This window comes from Rhyacophila brunnea, unplaced genomic scaffold (genome assembly GCF_057557595.1).
Source record: "Rhyacophila brunnea isolate RB1 unplaced genomic scaffold, BYU_Rbru_1.0 scaffold_8, whole genome shotgun sequence".
NCBI classification, from domain to species: domain Eukaryota; kingdom Metazoa; phylum Arthropoda; class Insecta; order Trichoptera; family Rhyacophilidae; genus Rhyacophila; species Rhyacophila brunnea.
Window position 1 is genome coordinate 24605297 of NW_028233350.1, and position 24859 is coordinate 24630155.

Sequence of the window (24859 nt, forward strand, 5' to 3'; positions counted from 1 at the left end):
ATTTGATAGGTAGGCATACATAGTCTGATAATGCTGAAAGGCAAAAGCCAGACTAAAAAACTGATCTCAATGGAAAATTATAAAAAATTTATACATACATAATAATAAGTTAGTAGATATTAATGTTAGTATATTATAGTACATTGTACTAATACATTTGAAAACCAGTAGCCTGAAAGAACTTCAACATGTTTTGTTTTAAAAATTCATAATATACATATTGAGCCAATCATTTCATTTACATATTATTTGATTTTATTGTTTTCCTTAAATTTGTTATATTATCTAACAGAATTTGTTCTATATAAAAATGCAATGCTTCAATTCAGTGGATATGCTTAGTTCCTTGTTCACAAGTTATACTTTTCATAAAGTAAGACAAGTCGTTACTATCAATTGCTAATTAACGTTACTACTTTTGAACTTACAAATATATTATAAAAATTCGACGCTTTTTTGTCTTACCACAATCAACACAATCACTGCTGAAGTTTTAATTACATTTTAATTACCACATTTAAACAACACGTTAATTATATCGAATGGCCAACTGCTCCAAACCGCGGTGTTATCACTAAATGAGTTAATTAGAATTACATTTTTCTTAAAAGACAAATGTTTAAGTGATATGACCATAAAATAGAATTAATGATTCCAGCAACAAAGACTACATTAACAGGCTTGTTACAATCACTGTCGGCACTTTCTTTATTGAGACTTCATTAAATTTTGATAAATAATCTCTAGAGACTTCTGTCCGGCTAGAACACCATTCCATTCCATGGAGTTCCACAGTGTTCCCATAAATAAAAAATAAAACAGAACGGCAACAATTAATAGTCTCGGAATGTCAAGATACGTGGTCTCCGCCATACCCACAGTGCACAAAAGAAGAAGAAAGATACTCAATGCATATATGAGATATTTTCGTCCTGAGTACTTCAACGTAGAAATGGCACCGTGACACACATCTATAGCACTTACCAAAGTGTCAACATAATCTTTTGGGTATGTATTATCGGTATTGCGAGAAAAAGATTTGTTAATACTTAAAACGGAGGACACAGCATCATGATCCGAATATGAAAAAGAGCGGTTAGGAACTTTTTCACCTATTGGCAGGCTATAATTGATGACATCAGCCTGTAAAATGAAAAGGGCATAATTGTTATGATTGTTTTTAAAACATGCTTTCATTGAATTTCAATATCTATGTAAAAATTTAGATCAGACATTTCAAAAACGTTAATGACATCGTGGAGCCGTCCATCACAGCAATGTTGTACTTGTGATTAAAATTGTTCCCATTTAAAAAAAGAAAAAAAGAAATTTAGAAATATTTTTAATTGACATACCTGCCAAAAAATTTGAAAATTCCACAATATAAATTGATTAATAATAAATCAATAGTTTAATTAAGCCGCGTTGACACGGTCCAAGTACGATCCAAGTAGACTTGGATAGGAATAATTAGTATGAAGATGTCTCATCCAAGTGACAGCTTCATACTATTTATTCCTATCCAAGTGACAGCTCCATACTATTTATTCCTATCCAAGTTAACTTGGATGAGTAGGACGCGGTCCAAGTAGCTTTGATAGGAATAATTAGTATGAAGATATCACATACGAGTGCACTTGGATGGCACTTAGTCCAAGTGTACTTGGATCGAGTGCCATCCAAGTTAACTTGGATAGGAATAAATAGTATGAAGCTGTTACTTTGATGAGATATCTTCATACTAATTATTCCTATCCAAGTCTACTTGGATCGTACTTGGACCGTGTCAACGCGGCTTTAATAATTTAATGGTAACTTTATCAATGTTTTAATTATAAATGCATAAGATATTATTCTAAAACATAATTTCTATTCATAAGAAGGATAGTGTCAAGTTGGATTTAAAGACTTTGGGCATCCTAAACTGGAAGAGAGTGGCTTTAGAAAGGGGTTTCTTGTTTGCATACGATGACTTATGAATAATAAGTATTGATTTTAAAGCTATTATAGCATATCTAATTCAATGGAACTCCTACTGTGTGTTTTAATCACATGATCTCATATATTTTCGTTTTTAGTGATTAGAAAGAAAGCTACAAATGATAAGTAATTGACAATGTTTTTGTGGGTTGTCGGTTTTGCAGTTTTGTGGGTCTAGCACATGAGGTCACGTGATGTGATAATAATGTGTTTCTGTCTTTAGTCTGTTTATTCAAATATCAGTTGACTAGTGATTAAACTGACTTCTCAAATCCTTATGTGTTCAAAGTTTTCAGAAGTAACAATGAAAACGTAATTGTTTATATTATAGTCTTAGTTTTACTGTAATTTTTTTTTCTACTAACCGAGTAGTCCTTCCCTGAATGATAGAGTATGTAGTCAATTCTTTTTCCTTTAGGGTATTTGCGGCCTTCGTTCGGATCAGTATAGCTGTTACCATCTCTCTCATTTGTCCCTAACTCACACATATGTTTTAAACCAATATTGTTCGAAATTAAGGCAGCTGCACAGGAATCCATTAATCGAGCCGTTTGACAGATTATTCTACAAAAGAAACAGAGAAAAAGAGACATTTAATATTTTAATTAATAGACATAAGATTTACATGAGGTCACGGTCACGGATGGGTATGGAGAAAGATGATGATAATTATACCTGTAAGCTAAATCATGCGGCTGTATGTTCAAATCTCCTGCCAACACGATAAGATCAGCGCTTGATGATGTCAATTTAATAAATTGTGCCGTGTTGAATGCCTGTAATACTCTATGGGCAAGATATATATCATCAGCACTATATTCAGCATGTAACTGAAACATAAAACATTAAAAGTATATCAAATTAGGAATACATATTTCATAAGGAAAAATGTAGGGTGAAATAATTAATGTAGTTTTTAAAAACACAAACTGACACAAGATTGCACAAGAAATATTATAAAAGACACCCGAAGAGCAATTTTTCTTTTAAAACGTTTCTTTCTATTTCGAGAACGAATGTGACGTAATATGATGCTGTCTATTATGCAGTTAACCTATTTGATAGCATCGTTAACGATAATCTAATTTTCTTGAATTATTTAATTTTGTTGATGTATTCAATAGACTAAGTCGCGATAATTTAAAATTATTGTATGTGTAAACATGCCACCACTCGATCCCGCTTTTGAATTCAAAATTCCGGTGTCCTCACAACGTAATGTCCTGGTTAGAATGTTGAACTGCGGCAAGAGTTGTTGGCAGATTCTCTGGACCATTTCCCATAAATTCACAATTCAAACATTTCATAGTTGTCAAAAATTGCAAATATTACTGACATGTTCACAAATGTATCGTAAAAGTATGTTTATCACTCCGAGGACAAAAAGTAAACATTTTTGATGCGAAGGACAAAATATTTTCAGTCAGTCGAGACACAATTTTGGAACCCAACTGTAGAGAAAAATAAAACTCTTTCTTTTTTTCTTCATATTTCTTAAAGAATCCGAACATGAAATTGAAGAAAAATATCACTTAAGTATTTAATTAGTTGCATTATGGTAAAATATAGAAGGGTTTTCTAATTGCATCACACTTCTTGTCATTAGTAAATAATTGTTTTTGCCTAGTCTATGTTATCTCACCAATGATAGTCCAGCAGCTTACACCGGTTTATAATGTCGTGGGACCCAGGTTCGAATACAAAATATTACAGAAAATAAACTATTTCACTCACATGTGCCGAGTAAACGTTAATGTTTAAATCATTATGCTTGATCCTGCAGAGACCGACGCCTTTTCCACCGAACCAGTCTCCATGATGTATCATGTGAACATATCCATTCAGAGGCCACGCATGGAAGAAGGCTTCCTCAATCAGCCATTTTGACAGTATGCAGACTCCCGATCCCATGACACCACTATATAATAAAAGAAAAAATCAGCTCTAAATATTCTGCTGGTAAAACCATCAACTTCAATACTAACATCACAATGTTAACAATTTAAATTTAATTACAAACTCTATACTGGCACTGGAAATAGAAAACATTTCAATGGATATATTATGTCTTAGCATGCAAAGAACGGTAAGAACCTGTGATTAGTTAGAATTTATTTCATTAGACAAAATAACAAGATTTAAGCAACTATAAATAATATTGTGCATTTTGAATTTCGACATTTGCATCACCAATGTATTTCGGGTTATTTTGTGACTAATGCTAACAAAAAAAAGATCGCTAGACCTATATGCTAAATGAATCTCAGTATAATTTGGAAGATATTCTGCCTGAAAAAAAATGTCCAAAAGATTAATACCGTGTACAACTATACACTGTAGTGAGGTATCTGGTAGTCTTCTTATCTCAAGAATTAATTGTTATTTGTAAATTACGGTTATTGTACAAAATGTTTGTCTAGTCATCGAAGGCCCTAGAATCTAGTGATGGAGAATGGGATTGTATAGTTTGTCAATACATATTACTATATTTTCTGGTATGGAAGAAACACCTACAAAAAGTTACATGTAAATGAAATAACATGTGTGCTTATTAAGATAATATATCTAGCGTTAGGGATCTTATGGTGAAATGGGTACTTTATGGGGTTTGATTGTTTAGAATGTTATCTTTAGTGACTCAAAAGTATGTCATAAAAGGTTATTCCGTGACGAAGTTAATTTTTTTTTTTGGCACAATAGTTGAATGAAAAATATAAAATGATAAAACATCTTTGAATAAACCCATTTTTCAAATTGCTATCATGTGATGTTGCAAATTGTTATTAATACCTATTTATTTGTCTTAGCAAAGCCGATATTGATATATTGAAATGAATCCTCGAGAATTAAAAAGGGGTTTATACCAAAATGTTGAAAAAAATTCCATAGAGATAGAGCCTAAATGTATGAAATTGAAGCAAAAAAAGGATCACCAGTCAATGTATGAAATTAGGTACAAGTTTAGTCATCTCGCAACTTTTGCAAACAGCACAGGAAATAGGTAAACCTTTTCAGAAGTTTATTTCCATAGAAAAGATGCCGTTATATGCCTATACGAAGAATTGTTATTAATATATAATATTGCTTTCATTGAACTGAATTTCGCATTTCGGCACTTTCGAGATTTATATATACTTATATGTATATAGGCATCTGCCGAAAATTAAACCCTTATTGCGGAAACTTTTCATAATGAAAATACTCTTAAAAATGAAACTTGAAAATACTAAATTGGTTTGAAATTTCATTGTAATAGATTTTTGGTTGGCAAAAATGCACCAGACTCAAATTTTTAGGCCCTCTCTGTTAGCACCATCTAATCTCTTTGTTTCATATTGATTTGCATAGTGACGCACGTATATAACAATCTAGTTGCAAATAATATGACCGACAGGAATGCAATCAACTTAGAGAAGCCTTCATCTAATAGTGGGTTAATGATGATAATGGCGTTATAAAAAGATAGGGTATATTATAATAACACCGATTTTGATAAATAGCAATTCATATGACCAAGCGGAGTAAACTTAGGTCGGGATAACCTTCATACAGCAGTGGATTGATCCTGGTTGATGATGATGATGATGAAGATATGAATAGGTAGATATAACATCAGCAATTTTGATAAATATAAAAATTCATATGACTAACAGGAATACAATTAACTTAGAGAGGCCTTCGTCCAGCAGTGGATTGATTCAGGCTCGTGATGATAATGGCATTATAAACAGATAGGTAGATATATAATATTACCGATTTTGATAAATATAACAATTCATGTGACAGAAAGGAGTAGAATTAAGTTGAGGAGGCCTTTATCCAGCAGTGGATTGGTCCAGATCGATAATGATATGGACGATAAAAATAGGTAGATATTATACAATATCACAAATTTTGATAACTATAACAATTTGTATAACCAATAGGAGTAGCATCAGGTTGCGGAGCCCATAATGGATTGATATAAATATGTAGATATTATAATATTATAATATCACCCGTTGTTATAATACGATGTCTTTCACTAATGTCAGATTGTTTAAGTTTAAAATAACGATATCAATTTGTTTCATTATTTGCAATGGCAATTTTGTCTTCAATAGATTCAAATTTGGCATAAATTATGACTATTGCAATCTATGGAAATTGGTAGCCTCAAATATATTTAGGTAATTATTCAATAAAAAAAATTGTGTGTTAAGGTAAAGGCACTAATGGTTGACAGTGCACTAATGGTTGACATTTTCGGAATATATTGTTTCAAATAAGAACGCCTGTGCATGTATTGATTCGAAAATAGCTTTAAAATATGCACAATGCCACCTGTGATGAACCAGTGAAAACTCATTTCTTCGTAAGCCAAACCGTTAAAGTGACGAATAGTATTGCAAAGTATGTGTCAGCGTGAGCACGTGTGTTGAAATTTCTTACCGAAAAAATTAAGAACACAGTACTTTTCCAGGTAAGCAATTATTACTTAATATGTTTTCACTTCTGTTTTTTGGTATCTTACATGTGATAGTATATAATAGAGTGTAGATTTGAAGGGTTTTCGTGATAATACATTTAAATTTATGCCTGAAATGGATGGGTGTCAATTATTGAACCACAAAAATAAAGAAAACCTAATAGTTGACAGGGTATGTCAATTATTAGTGATGACATTAAAGTTGCATTAAGAGTCATTTTTCAATAATTTCAGCATATATTTTCATTCTGTTTTGATTCCTATAAGAAATAATATTTTTCGTCCATCCTATCCAATAGTAGACATGTGTCAACTACTAGGTAAATTTAATGTGTCAACTACTAGGTAAATTAAATAATAGGTATGTAAATTTTTGGTTCCACAGAAGACGGAGAAACTGCCTCAAGAAAAATGCCGCCTATAAAAGGACAAATGTTTCGATACTCGGAAGCAGATATGGAGGCAGCTATACAGGATGTTAGGCAAGGCATTCCAACTGCAACAGCTTCAAAAAAACATGGTGTGCCTAGAATTACACTTTTATATAAAGTTAAAGGTAAAACTCCTATAAAGCGTCAAATGGGAAGAAGTTCATACGTATCCGAAGAAATAGAAGCAATGTTGGTAACATGGGTAAAAAATGTTGCAAAAGCTGGCTTTCCTATCACAAAAATTCAGCTGCAAGACAGCGTAAAGAAAATAGTGGATGATTTAAAATTTGAGACCCCCTTTACTAATGGTAGACCTGGTAAGCGATGGTATCAAAGCTTTTTAAAACGTCATCCGGACCTTATTACTCGAGTCTCTCAAAATTTGACATCTACCAGAGCCTCGGTAACAAACCTTCAATTGAGAAATTGGTTTGCAGAGGTAATTACTTATTTAACAGAAAACAATGTTGATAATATTTTTGAAGACCCCCGCCGCCTATTTAATGTGGATGAAACTGCGTTTTTGCTAAACCCCAAGGGTAACAAAGTACTGGCAGCTAAAGGAGAAAAGTCGGTTTATCAACAAGTTAACTCAGATGAAAAAGAATGCCTTACTGTACTCCTCGGGGGAAACGCTGCTGGCGATGTTATACATCCCATGGTGATCTTTAAGTATGAACGAATACCGAGAGATTTGTGTCTCTCAGTGCCTGGGTCTTGGGGCATTGGACGTTCTGATAGTGGCTGGATGACAGGTGAAACATTTTATGAATACATCTGCAATATATTTAATACATGGTTGGAAGAAAATAAGATTCCTAAGCCAGTCATTCTGTTTATGGACGGGCATACATCTCACTTGACCTTCCATGTGAGTAAGTTCTGTTCTGAAAATGGGATTATTTTGATTGCACTATATCCCAATGCCACACATTTACTACAACCAATGGATGTAGCTGTTTTCCGGAGCCTGAAAGGAACATGGAAAAGTGCAGTGCATCAGTGGCGTATAGATAACATTGACTCACCAACTTTGAGAAAAATACACTTTTGTCCTTTGTTAAAAAGGGTAATAGAAGACACATTGGTACCATCAATTTTGCAGAACGGTTTTCGTAAATGTGGTCTATTGCCATGGAATCCTGATGCAGTTTGTTGTGATGACAATGGAGACACAATGATCAATACAGATTATTTCGCACACAAGACATTGATCAAAGAACTGGAAGAAGGAATTAACTTTATGGAAAAATATGTTGACAAAGATAAAATTATGGCTTTTAATAGTCGTGATGGGTGGCTGGGAATGAACCAAGATTTGTCTTTATTTCAATTATATAAAAAAACTAAATCTCTATTAAAACAGAAAAAAGATGAAATAGCAGGGAAAACAGCGATTGATCAATCTTTACCAGCTACTGCAAATGAGTGTATTTTAGAAGATATAGCCCATGAAAACACCATACCTGATGCCATTAATGAAAACACCATGCCTGATCCCATTAATGAAGACCAGACAGAAAATACATTACCCGATCCTAAAACTCTTAGTAAGCAAAATGAACATAACGATCCTAAAGTTCCATTAACAAGTCAAGCGACTTCACAAGCAACTCCTGCTAGACCTTCAACTTCTAACGTGTTAATTCCAAGCCCATTCAAAAGAGCTTTGTTTTGGCCTGAGCCTAAACAAAATATTAACAAAAGGAAAAAACAGAAAATTCCCTCAGTCATTTCATCCACTCATTGGCAAAAATACCACGAAGACAAAGAAAATAAGAAATCTGCGATTGAAGAAGAAAGGAAAAGGAAGGCAGAGGAAAGAAGAAAGAAAAAACATCTCAATGAAGAAATTAAAAACCAAAAGCTTATCAATAAGCAGAATACAACTTAAAAGACTATGAAAAAGAAAACTAACAAGATTGAATATGGTAGTGATACAAGTACTGACGAAGAGTGGATAGATTCGGGAGATAGTATTGATGATATAGACTCCGATAAAGATGCAGAAAGTGATAATATAGAGCTAGAGGAAAATAATACCGAGTATAAAAACTTACAACAAGGTGATTACATACTCGTTAAATTCCCTGGTAAAAAGAAATATCACAAATATGTCTGCATTGTCCAAAAGATATTTAATGAAAATGATCTGGAGGTCATGGCAATACAAAAACAATTTTCAAGGAAAGTGAATCAGATATAAGTGTTATCAATGTAACACAGATAGCTAGAGCCCTGTCCCCGCCAAATATGATTATAACTGGTGACAGGATTAAATATAAATTTGAGTCACCGATTGAGGTTGACGGTTAATGAATACGGAGGTAGCAGAAAAGGCAAGGAGAAAATATTTACATGAAAATTATACCAAAATATTCCGTGTCAACTATTAGTGTCTTAAGGTGTCAATTATTAGTGATTCATCTTTTTTGCCATGTCAAGCATTGGTGATAAAAGATAGGATCCAAAAATGTTTAATTGAAAAGGGTATTTGATTATTGCTTATTTCTTCTCATTATAATATAATAAGTAAGGGTTTTGTGCAGTGATTAAGATATCGGATTTTTAAATATATGAATAAATATGTGTTCTATATAAAAAAAAACAGATTTTTTTTCTTAATGTGTCAACCATTAGTGCCTTTACCTTAATAGCTTATTAATACACTATTTTTTTTATCATTTCAAATAAAGAAGAATTTAAAAAAAATCGAATTTCGAATATTCCTTACCGTAAGTCTATGGAAAAACCCAGTGAAGGCGCTATCAAACAATATGTACACAGTGAATTGTACCAAGATTATAGTTTTCCCACTGGAAAAAAATGATGTTCGCCATAATCGGTTCCATTTGTCAATAAAAGATAAGAAGGTCTTAAGCGACGAAAACGTCATTCCGTTGAATGTGAATAGTAATATGGCGGATCGAATACAGTATGTACGAAAATGTGGATTTTAAATGTCACGTTTCTGTGAAATCATCATATATTTCTCAAATTTGTTCAATTCAGTCGGTAGATAATTTGGTAGCGCACATATCGAAGTGAAGATGTAAAAATCAATAAATTGTCGATAAAATGAGCAGTTAGTGCGTTTTCCAAAATGTCTTAGGATAGGTAATAATAGTATTTGATTATTAAAACATGATATTAGACAATTGAATGTTGTAATACTTTTTATAATACCCCATAGAATTTCAAAAAATTGTGTTATTATTTCGTGATGTCACATGGAGTGTGCTAATATAAATTTATTCTCTTTTCTCACAAAAACCTTAAAGCAATTTGTTATTTTCGTTGACAACTCATATATTAAAAGCTATAATAAACACTTCAATGATTTAGTAACATGTTTGTAACAATATTAAGAATAATGTTTCTTCACTTTTTAGGAGGTCTGTCCGAGGGAAAACAGCCTTTTTATTTATTATATTATAATGATGCTATTATACTGACCTATAAAAATAATGGGAATATGGTAAAACATTGATGACTTGATTTTTTATAAGGTTGAAATCTCCCTCATCCCATACTTCTTGTAAGCATACAATATCATGAAGTCCTTTGGATAAGTATGCAGCAATGGCAGTCATTCTCTCATTTCTGTCCTTGGATACATAAGGAATACCCCTAAAAATGAGTAAAACTTTAACATTCACAATAAATCACACTTTTATTTATTTGAAAGGCTGTTTGTTCAAGTGGAATTTAGACCTTTAAACTACCTACTAAATTTAAGATCTAATTTAAATCACTGCAGCCAACAAAGTAGTACCTATTAAAGTAGAAATCTTAGATTATGAAAAAATGTGGTACCTAGTGTATAGGTATAGATTTTTATTTAAGCAATGCTTACAATATTATTTTTATCCCCAAAATAATTATTGAAGGCTACTAAGATGTTGGATGGTTCCATACTTTTAGGAAGGTAAACACTTTAATTATTAGACAAAATTAATCTGGAAAGGCTCCACCGATTGCGTTGCACATAAGATCTAAAGTTGTAATTGAGAGACCGCATTAAATATATAAGTGGTAGATATATAACTAACCAGCAATTTAGTGTGATAACATTAACTTCGTATTCATTTTGTTGCATTTTGCAACTGTCAAAAACGTCGACACTCGGCTGTTGTTGAAATAAAGAAGTACTCGCAATAATGTTGACGACAAAAACGAAAAAACATTCCCACATTGTTTTACCAAAATACTATGATGATCATAATGATTAGATAATCTTTACTATGATCCTTAAATTGTCATCCATAATAATTATTCAAAGAGAGACCGCGGGCGCGGTCAATTTGAGATTTGTGAATTTCTACCCTTTCTTTGTGCAGGTTCGTTCTACTGAACTTGAATCGAACAAATCCAACGAATTCAATAAGTATCTTATCTATGGAATTCAACCAACGGTTGGATCTCGGACCATTTGGCAGAATTTCCACTTCCACGGGAAGTCGGGAACGCGATTTTTAACGACTATTTAGTGTTGCCAGTACTTAAAATTAATTCAACAACCTATTTGTCTCTGAAACAGCGACACATTTACGGAGATGTCAACTTGTTATGAAATTCTAACTTCCTTAGCTCGACGTCTACAATAACACAAATTTAACTGTCGTATTAATTTATTTTAAATGTACAAGGAATATATAGCCATTTAGCTCATTTTTAAGACTTATAAGTACCTATGACAAAGGTTTTTAAAAAATACTTTGCCCAAAGCTTTTCATAATCGCTCACTTGTTGATTGTTTTCGTGTCGATAATGATATTATGATAATATTGTGACTTGCGACAATCAAACATAAATTGATAAAATTTGTTAGATAATATAAAACCTGATCATTCCGGGATGATTTAACATAGTTTGTAGTTTAGAATTTCCGTTACAAAACATAAATAAAATGAAAATAAATTGTTGGTCTGGGTAATGATATTAAATCGAACTTTTTGCATAGAAAATATGGCTAGAATTTTGGGATAATAACAATGACATTATTAATGGACGACGCACTCAATACAGTAGCTAACAAGTAAATTTGCGCATTCGCATGTATAGGTAGACGTCACGCAATATCATTATGCGATATCACGCATTGGGGTTAGAGCAGTGTTTCTAATGTCAATGTTCATTTGAGCAAACCCGTTCGAACCGAACCATTCGGCAGACCCAACAAAAAGCATCTGGAATTTATAGCAATATCACCTTTATTGTAACGGCGTTATAACAGATTATGCCATTCGGCAGACCCGACAATAAAGTGAGTGTCATTTTCTTTTCCAGATGATTCGTCCATATTAATGTCATTGGATTATAAGACCAAAAGCGGTTTTTTGTTCGCGTATGGTTACTTATGAATAATATCTAGGTATTGATTATTAAGCTATAATATACCTACATAATTCAAGTGGACTCCTATGGTGTAAGGTATAAGTGTCTAAAATATTAATATGAACATCTCACGATATATAAATGTCGAATAAAGCTTATCATCTAAATTTCAAATTTCGGCAAATCTCAAACCGTTTCCGGTTTACTTTCTACCCATACAATTTGTACATATATTGTCTATGGTATAATTTGATTTGTTTCAATGGAACCTCAGTGAAAACATTTTTACCAATATGTCTAGTTGTCAAAATTCAGTTAACAATGTTTTACAATGAGTGACGAATGGTTCTTATTTTGTGAAACAAACTAGGTATTTTATGCAGTGCTCGAAATAGAAAATCTTACGAACCGGAGCGCTGAATAATCATTCAAAAATATCAAATTATGTTAAATATTTTTCGGATATCATAAGCGCGATATGCCTAATAATCAGGGTTTCATTTATACTTAAAGAGGCTCTGCGCTAATACACATTACTCCCCCACCCCAATACAACATTAAAATGTTGGTTTTTTTTAAATGGATAACTACTCATTTTTGCAAAATCACTTATTTTTCGTCAATTTTCTTAGAATTGGGCTCTTATCTTCAAAATTCTAGAAGCTCGTACATTTGTGTATTCCTTCGCTGTAAGGTTCTTTTGTGATTTCAAATTATTTTTCAGGTTCCGGAGACCTACTAATTTAAGGTCCTGGACTTGTAGCCCCTTTAGCCCTTTTTGTAAATACATCTGAAGTCCGAACTGCCTATATTATATTATAGTAGGACTAATCATTAATAAATAATATATATAATTTGTCAGCGCCGCAGGCAAATTTTTCCCAATGAATCAGATCTTACAACTTTAAAAACTACATACCTACAAGCAATATTATCTCAATAACATGAAACGGAACGCAATTTTCAAAGAAGCCACGAGCCGGAACGGTATCTTTTAGAATTTCACGAACAGGAACGGCGCTCCGGTGCGTTCCGGTCTATTTCAAGCCATGATTTTATGTGATTTCATTTATTTATTTGTGAAATAATTTAATATAAGTAATAGGTATGTGCAAACTACTTTCCAAATATGTTTAAGTTTTTTTTGTAGGTGGATTTTTTGGTACCTAGGTTTTGGTTTGGGTAAATATATTTTAGAAATCACAAGGTAAAATAATATTTCATTCAAAAAAATTATAAATAAAATAATTAAAATTTTAATAAGTACTCAAAAAATATTATAATATTTCCTAAATTCATTTCGCAACTGGTAGCACTCTGCGTGACAACTGTTTGTTGATGATTGGATGAAATTTTTGATCACTTGAAAAAATTGCCGAACCGTGTGTGGGGCAAAGGTATGACGATTTATGTATTTCTCGAATATATTTTTATTTAAAACTATTATATGGTGTCTGAATTTAAAGGTGGAATTTTGAAACTTTATAGTATTCTGAAAATTGTAAAGAAAAGCCCTCTGTTATTTATTTTCTTAAAGTACTAAAAAATCTCATTTTCTACGAAAATTGGTTCTTATGTCCATTCCGGCTTAATTTGGTTTATTCTATTCTCCTAATGTTTTTAAAATGGTATACAAAGAGATATTAATTGTATTCATGGGGTTCACTTTTCGCCGGTATCGTACTTACTTTCGAAAGCTTAATTGAATTAAAGCATGTACTTACGTACGTACATGCAGGATGTGGATTATATTTTTAAATTATTTGTTTCATCACTCAAAATAATCTCGCTTCACTTGTTTTCAATTAAAGTCATTTGAATCGCGGTGGTGTTTATGGAGCTTCTCTCCAATATAATTATTTTGATGGCTCTCGTTTGAAGTGGTTAATAATTTTGTGTGTCAAATATTTTATCAATTTTGCTGTGGTGGCTTTTAATTAGTCACTAGTGCATTGAAGGTATACCTATAAGTTGAAATACTCACACGTTGTAGGAATAATTTAATTTGTATTTTAAATTTGAATCAACAATTTTTATTTGTACCTAACCACATTTATAAAATATGCGACAGACATACAGTATTTTTTCAAATTATGTATGTACCTATAAGCAATCAAGATTATCTCTTTGTTGAATGACAAAATTGAAGCACCTATAACCATATCCTTTACAATGAGTAGGGAAATTTAGTTGCTAATTGTGGCATAAAGTTACTGATGACACCATCGTTTACCCTTTACTGGTTACCCCTATGAAAACCGATTTGTCAAATCGTGCGAAGCATAACTGTAAAGTGAATAATTCAATAACCCCAGTCGCCGAGTCAACTTCATTTCGAATGTTTAGTGGTGCCCGTTTCTGGATAAACTGTATCTTTTTCATCTGGATTGGTGTCTTAACTGTTTATATTTATATTATTAGTTTGATTGTAAAACAATTCTCTTTCAGATGAAGTCCAATTACCTTTTCTTATTGGGAATTTACGGCATTTTACTATGGACCGTTTTCGACAGCAGAGTAGTCATTGCGCAAGATGACGATGATGATTTTGATGATGGTGTTGTTTCCGAAGTAAGTAAAACAAATAAGTATGTATTAGAAATGTACGTCATTGGGTATGAGTCAATACCTGTCATGACTAATAGTAATTAATTTAACTATGAGAAATTGTTAGAAGATGGTAATTTAATAATTACCACAAATAGTGCAAATTGATTTATCCTTCCCTTTGTATGTATTGAAACGTGACAAAACAATGACATCAATTATTATTGTTAGTAATATGGGGGAATAGGACAAATTCAGTAATTTTTATATATAAATATATCTTGATCATAGAGCGTTTACTTGGAATGAATTTTTTGCCTATCGCTGTGTTTAGTTTGGTGTTAACCAATAATTATTCCTCTTTTTTTACTCATCGATTTACCTTCGTCCAACAAGCAACCTTCTTCACTGCTATAATCTTTACAGATAGTGGAAATGAATGATTAAAATACGAAAAAATCGTCTATGTAGATTACTCGATTATTGTAAATCAGTTTACCGTGATGTAATAAAATAAATGTTGTAAATGTTCAGAAGATTGATAAAACCAAATAAAATATACTAGTAAATCAATCCTAGAATATCCTAAAATCATTTTTTATCAGAACTCGTTGATTTACCACATTGGATACGCTTTTAGGTAAATTCGCATAGGTTTGATGTGTACATAAATTCTGACATTTCGTAAGGAAATCGGGGCAGTTCATTGATTGGTTTATTGGTATTAGACAGTTTGCAGCCAATGAGGTTTTATTTTGCTAAGGTGCATAAGGTGAGTCCAAATTGAAAGTCGACTGTTCAATCTTCATTTGTAAGGGCGTCTCAGTAAAGATGGCTACACACATAACTACATGCGTGATCAATCTTTTTGTACAAGCATGTTTGAGTGTCTGTACTATATTTTGCGCATGCATTTTGATTGTACAAGTTGCTTGAAGATTGATCCAATTATTTTCACCTGCAAGCTATGTTTGCAAGCATAACTACGTGTGTATAAAAGTTTAAGCGAACATCATTCGCGAGCGAGTGTTCAGTAGTGAAGAATGCGTCATGACAGCGAAAAGGGAAGCGAGAATCATTGACAAGTTTATTCAAATGTACCAACGTGAACCATGTGTCTGGCATATTCAATCCAAAGAGTATCGTATTAAGACGAAGAAGGATGTGGCATATAAATTAATTCATTGATCATTTTTTACACCACATTCCACGTTTCTTTTGAAAACCTGGACTAAAGCAGCCAAAGCGAGCGCATCTTCGTCGTCTGAGCTCAACATAGTCCAAGCACAACCTGGCGCTGTTCAAGCATACTTGTGGTGTGTGTAGGTACTAGGGATTCTGTGTGTGCTTATACAAAAAGATTGATCATGCATGCAGTTTTGTGTTTAGCCCCCTTAAGAAATTTGCGACTTTTGCTATTATGTTATTTTTAGTGAAATATGTTGTATACATAGCATGTGGTACATTTCAGTGTCTGTTTTGTATATCATGCTGAGATAAAAATGAGTCATCATGGGTGAAGCTCTATGAGTGTTGGTAGTAATTTTGTGACTAGATATCTTTTATCACATCAGTATACAAATACATTTTTGAATCTCATTGTCTTTAACAAATAGATATATTATGTATTTGTACATTTTGACTTTCCTATGTAAGGTTAGAGCAGGCATGTAATACTAAATGTGCTTTTTTTTACAAAATATTTATTATATATATTTTGTATTTGCTGAAAGGTATATACCTAAGTATGATGAAGAATAATGGATTATTACAGAAGTGATGCTTTATTTCTTTGTGACCCAGATTGATACTTATTGTAACTTTAATAATCAAATTTAGGAATTAGGAGGGGCAGAGACTGAAGCCATAGATTACACAAGTCCAGTAGCAACTCCTTCTAAATACTACTTTGCTGAACATTTCGATGACCCCGACAAGTTTAAGCTGAAGTGGATTTTGTCACAAGCCAAGAAAGATGGCGCCGATGAACAGATCGCCAAATATGATGGCGAGTGGCAGGTACCCCATTCTTCTAACTTAATTTTCCCTCGTGTAAATAAAATCATTACTTATTTGTTTGTTCGTTTTGACAAATATTTTCATTTAAACTTGATCTTGATGTAGACACCTGAATCTCATTTGGAGTGTTTTATTTCTTTATTGAAACTTATGTCACATTTATCATAAATAAATAATAAACGTTTATTTGTGCAGGTGGAACAGCCTCAAAGACCGATATTGAAAGGTGACATGGGACTGGTTTTGAAATCAAAGGTTAAACATGCCGCCATTGCGGCTCGTCTCAATAGACCGTTTGTTTTCACGGATAAACCATTTATTGTACAATATGAAGTTACAATGCAGGTATGTATTTTAACCCGTTGAACTCTAAGCTCCTCATCTAATGAGCACAGCTACTTTGAATCCTGGTCCTGAATTAATTTTCAATCAATCTGTAACTAGATATTTTGTTTTTATATTATGGTGTCACACCGCTGCAAACACATGTTATGTGAGAGCATGATACGAGTATTCCATTCCTCTTAAGTCACAGACTGCTATACCAGACAATAGGGTAATGACGATAGTTGGTCAGGCTGGTGAATTAGGCAACGACCATACGTGTATACAGCTTATAGTGTTCAAAAGGTTCAGAACTGTTATTTATTAGTTTGTCGAGTTTAGTCAGGGGAAAGGAGAGTTGATTAATTCACAGGATAACTTGTAAAATAGGAAGACAAATTTAATAAGCAACGATTTATAGAATATATTATGTATTATCAATAATTAAACTGCCTAGTATTTAACTACACTCGTATTTCCACGTCTCCGTTAAATTTATCCCAATTTTTTTTATTTCATTTTGCAAGTATTTTTCTATTTTTTTATATTTCTATTTATATTTGCAAGCATAATGTAATAACTCTGTTTTATGACTTACAGGAGGGGCAAGAGTGTGGAGGATCATACATTAAGCTTTTGTCTTCGGGAAAGGAATCCACAGATCTTAAACAGTTCAACGATAAGACTCCATATACGATTATGTTCGGGCCGGACAAATGCGGCAACGATCATAAATTACATTTCATATTTAGACATAGAAATCCCAAAAATGGAACACTTGAAGAAAAGCATTGTAAAAAGCCTAAGTATGTAAAACTATTCAAACCATTATACGAGCTGTATTCATTAAAGTTGCTGTAAATATTATCAAATGTATTTCTCCATAGTAGTGATTAATTGGTCTTTTATTGCAGTGATCGTTTAGAGGAGCCGTTCAAAGATAAAAGGCCACATCTTTACACTCTTATCATCAAGCCGGACAACAGCTTCTCCGTCTTGTTGGATAATAAGGAAGTCAACTCCGGATCTCTTCTGGAAGATTTCACTCCATCAGTCAATCCGCCGGAAGAAATCGATGATCCTAATGATTTCAAACCTTCCAATTGGGACGACAGAGAAAGGGTATAATATATATTTCAAATTCAATACCTCAATTTATTTATATCTATGTTCACGATTACATTATAATATTTGAAGATTGAGCACATTTTTCTCTAATTCATGTATGTAATTGTGGCAAGCATTTGTAAGGTTTTTGCATAAAATATTATTAGAGTTATGAATCATCAGTTCTGGGGTATAAATATTGAATGTGCGACATTCTCCTCTAAGTTGGAATAACGAATTGTCAATATTTTTGTTTCAAAAATATTTTCAAAGTTATCTTGATATTGTTTAGATTGCCGATCCGACTGCAGTCAAGCCTTTGGACTGGGACGAGACTGCGCCTCCTCAGTTGCCTGACCCTCAAGCTGTCAAACCGGACGGTTGGTTAGATGATGAATTAGAAATGATTCCAGGTAACTTTAGCAATATTCATGCACACTTACTTCCTTGGACCTAACAGCACATATTATTTGTCATCATTGATACAGTGGCATATTTTATGGTCATGGTACGTGAAACAAATGAAAACAATTTTTTTTATCAACTGTTAGTCAGATTTCATGACTTGTGGTTATTTTTAATAGATCCGACTGGAGAGAAACCTTCCGACTGGGATGTGGATATGGACGGAGAGTGGGAAGCGCCTTTAGTTGAAAATCCAAACTGTGCAAACGCTCCAGGATGCGGAAGATGGAGTGCTCCGTTGATAACGAATCCCAATTATAAGGTTCGGATTTTATCTTACAACCGTCCTGTACTCTAGTAATTATTGTTTCATAATGATTGATATTAAATATTTCATTCAAAAACAGAATGTCAACGATTTCTTCCCAACTTGTAGTGTTGGCACTATTGGGCTGAGATGTTTAGTCTCAATTTTTGAAGCATTTTTTTTTGTTTTATTTTCCAGGGAGTATGGAGAGCATCTCTTGTGAGCAATCCCCAATATCAAGGGAAATGGTTACCCAAGAAAATTCCCAATCCTTATTTCTTCAAGGACGAGAAACCATTCAAGATGACAACTATTGTGAGCTTTTCATATGATAATTGAACTAATAACGGAGAATAAAAAATGATTAAATGCAATTACACCCATCATCTGTTTTATGATTATTAGGCTGCCGTGGGAATCGAGCTCTGGTCGATGTCGCAGGGCCTCCTATTCGACAATATTGTCATCACCGATGATGAAGACGCCGCCCTCTCGTGGGCCCAGCAGACCTTCCATCTCAAAGTCAACAAGTTGGACCAAGATTCCGTATGTGTTATATCTTTCTTATATTCAGGGCTGAGGAGTCATTTAAATTGATAAAGATTAGGCTGTCGTTCCCTAAAAATGTCTTTTAAAACGGAACCTCTGGATTTGTGACGGCACTGACTCTGTCAAGAGTGGTTTCACGATAAATCACGACTCTGCATCTCTAACGCTGCACACAATCTTTAATACCTAACAAAACACTACAATATATCATAATACTCCTTTGTAACAGTGTTCAATTTGACTTAATTATAATCATGCATAGAATAAAATAAGTTTATTCATAGATAATTTATGATGTAGTACCAATTATATTTTCTTTGCGGATGAAGCTAAATTGTATACATATTTTTAATAGGTGTCTCTGTGGGGTCGAATCATGAAATCACTCAACTACAAGCCGGGCTGGTGGGCTTTATATTTTGTATATTGCTCCATTCCGGTTTCAATTTACATCTGGTATCTCCATAAAAGAGTGAAAGAGGTTAAAACAACCAATAAAATCATCCAAATCATTTTGTTGGCCACTTAGTTCAAACCGATCTGCACACATAGCGTTCGTCTTTATGTAATTTCTTTTTTGCTATTATATCCGTACCCGCATATCTACTGATAAATAATCCCATCCTGTGTTTTGTATTGTGTGAGTATCGCTAGTACAATTTTGTATTATATTTGATTTAATAGGATAGCGTTTGGGGTTGGATAGTCAAAACGACCGATCAAAACCCTTGGCTTTGGGCTGTATACGTTTTGGTCATTGCTCTGCTTACTGGACTTACAATCTTCATGTGCTGCGTACCCTCAACGGTAATCTTTAAACGATTAGTTTCTTACTTGTACATATTATATTACAACATTCTGTTAACTTGTAAATCATACACATATAATATTATATCCATTATTTATTGGAGGTTTTTATTTGCTAAACTGTATTAATTGATTTTTCCTAAATTGAATCCCATATAATAAATAACATGACAATTTGAAACAATTTATCAAAAGTCACAGTATATTGTATAGTATGCAATAATTATCTAGTAGTATCAACTTTTTAGTAGTTTGTTTGCTAGATTTTAAGTTATATGAACACAAAAGTAATGTATTTCGAGTGGTATTTTTTCAATCTAAGGTTTCAATTTATTATTTTATATTTATATTATACACTGACGTTTGATGTATTATTTGGTGTCCAGGAAACGGAGGAACTAGCGAAAGACGCTGAAGCTAAGAAAAATGATTCCGTAACGGAAGATCAGCCGCACAATCAGTTGGATGAAGAAGAATCGAATGCTGAAAATGATGATAACGAAGAAGGGTCACAGGATGAGGAAGATAATTCTCAATCGGCCAACACGAAGCAAGGACTTGAACCGGACGATCAAGAACCTTTGTTGCAGGTAATGTCTATAATATTTTAGGTTTAAATATAATATCTGTATCCCAAATGTCAATCTTTTGAATTAATTTGAAATTCAAACATGCCATCAAAATTATTCAGAACTATTTATATAACATTGTCGGTAAAGTAGATATTTTTTTTAGCAGGGTGAGCCTTCAGTTGAAAATGAAAATGAAGGGGCCGGCGATATGCCCCGTAAAAGAAAAATTCGTAAAGAGTAAGTTTATCACAGACGAGGTTACTGTCCCGCCCTAGTCGTTTCGCAATGGACCGTCTGAAACCTTTCCAAGGAAGAATGATGCGAAATATTTATTATTTATTCTTCTTATTTCCACAATGAGACTTTGAATAGCCATCTCTTTTATTGACTATATTTTTTGTACTTTGCTTGTGACATGTTTTCAATGCATCGACAGAATTTATAACCGGTAAACTCGAGTAAGATTTATTGTCTTCTGTTTAAGTATGGCTGTAGTATAATCTTGTTCTTCTTTCCAAACATGCATACCGATCCCCATCCACGGTGATGTTTTCTTTCTGCAAGTGTGCGTTACTATTCAATATTCAAGTATAATTGTTTTCTTTGACGTGGTGTGTGTGTTCAACAGTGAGTAAGATGTAAAATGTAGCACATTGCAGAAGGAAAACAATACGCGAGTATGCTTCCGATCAAGAGATTTTTGAGAATCTCTTCAAATGCAGCAGCAAACAGTGCATAATGGAAAAATACGTAATGCTGTATTATAATAATACTGTCATTGAGGTGTTAAGATTAACGAGAGCAGCTTCTACTCAAGATTATTATAGAACATACATGGTAGTTTTGTTAGTTATTTTCTGCTTGTGCTAAATATAATTTCAATATCAAAAACAGTTAATACCCTGCTTTAAATTGAACTAAAGCAATATTTACGAAAATTAAGTTCTTTCTTCATCAAATTTCATCAATCTATGGTTATCCATAGTGAAAAAGCAATTGATGGATAAAAAAATGATTCTAAAAAATGACCAATTTAAGCAAGGAAGATGTAACAATATTGTAAAGTAATCGGCTGAGATTCCACTAAAATGTATTGTGTTCTACATTGTTTGCCTTTGATTGGTTTGTAAACTTTAAGCACCGTCAGTTATCCTCGATAAGTTATTTGTGTTTGCTGCTTGCGCTATGTATTTCACCGAGCACATTTTATCACAGTTACCAAATAAATAAATTTATTAATGTGCTGTCGCTGTCAACTTGTGAAACTTTACCTTGGCACGGTTTCTAGTTTCATTAGTTTTTACTTATTCGCCTGAACAACCTTCCTTATGGTTTTATTCACCATTCAAATTGAACAGAACTGAAAAGCTGTGGTATTTTTTGTTTTACACGGTTTTATTTTTTTGAAACTTCATTAACTTCAGTTAAAAATGTAGTATTAATAATAACTTTAAGCAAGTAGTAGGCAATATTGAACATTAGCTTGTTATTTTGTACTTTTCTATTAAGAAGAAAAAGTCTCGTGACCGCATTCAATGTATTATTTTATTTGTACGCAGCACGGCTTGTAATATTCTTTGATTATACTTTTTGTGTGTCGAAAACAACGTTAAAGAATATATTTTTAAGATCATGAGAAGAGTTAACATTTCATGATAATGTAATATTTCAGTACTTTTTCTAACTACGTAGTTAAGTTAGCCCAGATTTTAAAAGAATTAGGTTTTCTTTCGACTGTAGCATATAATTTGTATAAATACAAAAACAAATTTAATATATGATATGATATAGTTAGTTGCTTAAATTGTATTAAATTATTGTTGACTGATAACAAAATACATATTATTACATGTACCTACTCCAGGTGATAAAATTAAGTGTTCCGCATTATAGACATTTGCATCAGAATAATAAATTCAGATAAAATTGTATATAAATATTAACATGGAACCTGAACAACATTATATAGAGCATTGATGTTGTTGAAATAAAATTAATATGAACAGATATTTGGTTACAGTGTACAAATTTTTTGAATGTGTGAATTAAATAAACATTTTTAATGTTCTTTTGTGTATTATTTGTCCGATTTCAATCTCTATTCAATTGGGTAATTCTGCACACTTATAACATAATACCCCATTTACACATGCACGATTTACTGCTGACAGTACGTATTGTCGCGGCCATAACAAAAAAATGTATTATTGTGTAAGTTGCAAGATGCTCAAAAAAGTTCAGAAGCTTCTGAATTTTCACGTGACAATAAGAACTTGTGAGATATCTGCGCCTGTGCAGTAGAACGATGGTGGCGAACTAACTTTACAACCTGTCAAATAGCACTATACAATGACAACATCCCGTCTCGCTTGAAGAATGAGGTTGGCGAGACAATCAGTACTTTCACGTGTAAACGATTATTATTGCGATAGTTTAAAATACACACTATTGGCGCCAATAAATACGTGCACGTGTACTATTAGCATAATATTAAGATTCATTAAACTTTGAACCACTTGACTATCAAATTACAATCGCAAATTATTAATGGTCTCAAACCTTGTTGATGCGTAAGAATAAGGGTTTTAATTGAAAATACATCTGTTATAGTAATAATATTGAATTTCCAACAAAATATTTTATTATGTGAATCAGATTTATCAATCTCGACAAATTAGTATTTGATCTGGAAATATGACATGAATAGCAACATCATTCATGAAAAGGTAATAGTTATGAATAAAAAAAAAACTACCACTTTCATTCCTAAGCAGGTATAGGTAAATCGTTTTACAGTGGCACCATGGGTACGACATATGCGGCTTGCAGTTATATTGTTTGCTAGCATTGAAACAGGCATTGTCGCAAGTAATTCAATACACGCGCGAATCGCCTATGGTGCCACTGTAGAATGATTTACCTATATGAAGTGATGACATATTGGGTTTTTTTTTTATGGATTAAATATGCTATAAAAAAATGTGATTTTTGCCAAATGCGGAAATTAAACTTACAACTGCAGCCCCTGCCCCGCGGGACATGAAGAAGTTAAGGAACCATCTAACTGTACCGACTCAAAGAGCTGCATCCTTACGCAATAGTTATTTCATATTAAAATGAAAACCAGTATGAAAAATTGCTCGTCAAACTGGTCTGTAATGTCTTCATAAATAAACATCTTAACTAGTCTAATGCTGTGAAGAAACAATTATTATTATAGTGAGACCGGGCATGGGCAATAACCTGGGATAACCCCAGTGAGATAATGGAACAATATTTTTTAAATAAAACTATTTCAAGTCATAGACATCTAATTACACCTCACCTCTTCACTCTAATGCCTGACAAGCGACATCGTACTGAAAAATGTGTGATAGTAATACTTGTGAATGTTGAGGGGTAATTTGAGAGGGTGTTTGTGCACTTGTGTATACAATTTGATTGGTTTACAGATGAATACCGTCTTCAATGTCGCAATAAAGCAATTAATATGACCGACATGAATACAATCAACTTAGAGAGGCCTTCATCTAGCAGTCTATTGATCCAGGTTGATGATAATGGCGTTATAAAAAGACAGGGTACATAATAACACTGATTTTCACAATTATAACAATTCATATGACCAAGTGGAGTAGAATTAGGTTGGGATAACCTTCATCCAGAAGTGGATTGATCCTGGTTGACGATAATGACTCTATGAATAGGTAATATAATATCACCAATTTTGATAAATATAGCAACAGACAGGAATACAAGTAACTTAGAGTGGCCTTCATCCAGCAGTGGATTGATTCAAGCTCATGATGATAATGGCATTATAAATAGGTATATAAAATCACCGATTTTGATAAATATATGACAGAAAAGAGTAGAATCAGGTAGGGGAGGATTTAATCAAGCGGTGGATTGGTCCAGGTCGATGATAAGGACAATAAAAATAGGCAGATATTATATTATAACTAGCTGACCCGGCAAACGTTCTGCCATATAAATTATTTCTAGT

General features: G+C 32.9%; 3 protein-coding genes across 4 annotated transcripts; 2 read left to right on the forward strand and 1 right to left on the reverse strand.

Annotated features, from left to right (window-relative positions):
- Positions 1-222: 222 nt before the first annotated feature.
- Positions 223-11150, reverse strand: nSMase (neutral sphingomyelinase). Its single transcript, XM_085958547.1, has 6 exons — positions 10932-11150; positions 10336-10509; positions 3715-3898; positions 2656-2810; positions 2346-2544; positions 223-1143 (listed from the first exon to the last, which is right to left on the reverse strand). Exons 1-6 carry the CDS (start codon positions 11072-11074, stop codon positions 709-711), a joined length of 1290 nt encoding a protein of 429 aa, XP_085814673.1. The 5' UTR covers positions 11075-11150; the 3' UTR covers positions 223-708.
- LOC147064074 (uncharacterized) lies at positions 4677-8791 on the forward strand. The gene has a single exon (XM_085958544.1). It carries the CDS (start codon positions 6860-6862, stop codon positions 8771-8773), a length of 1914 nt encoding a protein of 637 aa, XP_085814670.1. The 5' UTR covers positions 4677-6859; the 3' UTR covers positions 8774-8791.
- Positions 11151-13577: 2427 nt separating the features above from the next.
- Cnx99A (Calnexin 99A) lies at positions 13578-22920 on the forward strand. 2 transcript variants are annotated; one of them, XM_085958545.1, is made up of 13 exons: positions 13578-13613; positions 14665-14787; positions 16603-16782; positions 16978-17127; positions 17707-17912; positions 18021-18228; positions 18506-18626; positions 18798-18940; positions 19124-19240; positions 19331-19471; positions 20159-20281; positions 20668-20871; positions 21017-22920. In XM_085958545.1, exons 2-13 carry the CDS (start codon positions 14665-14667, stop codon positions 21092-21094), a joined length of 1794 nt encoding a protein of 597 aa, XP_085814671.1. In that variant the 5' UTR covers positions 13578-13613; the 3' UTR covers positions 21095-22920. The 2 variants fall into 2 exon arrangements, with proteins under 2 accessions (XP_085814671.1, XP_085814672.1); XM_085958546.1 differs by having other exon boundaries at positions 21020-22920.
- The last annotated feature ends 1939 nt before the right edge of the window (positions 22921-24859 follow it).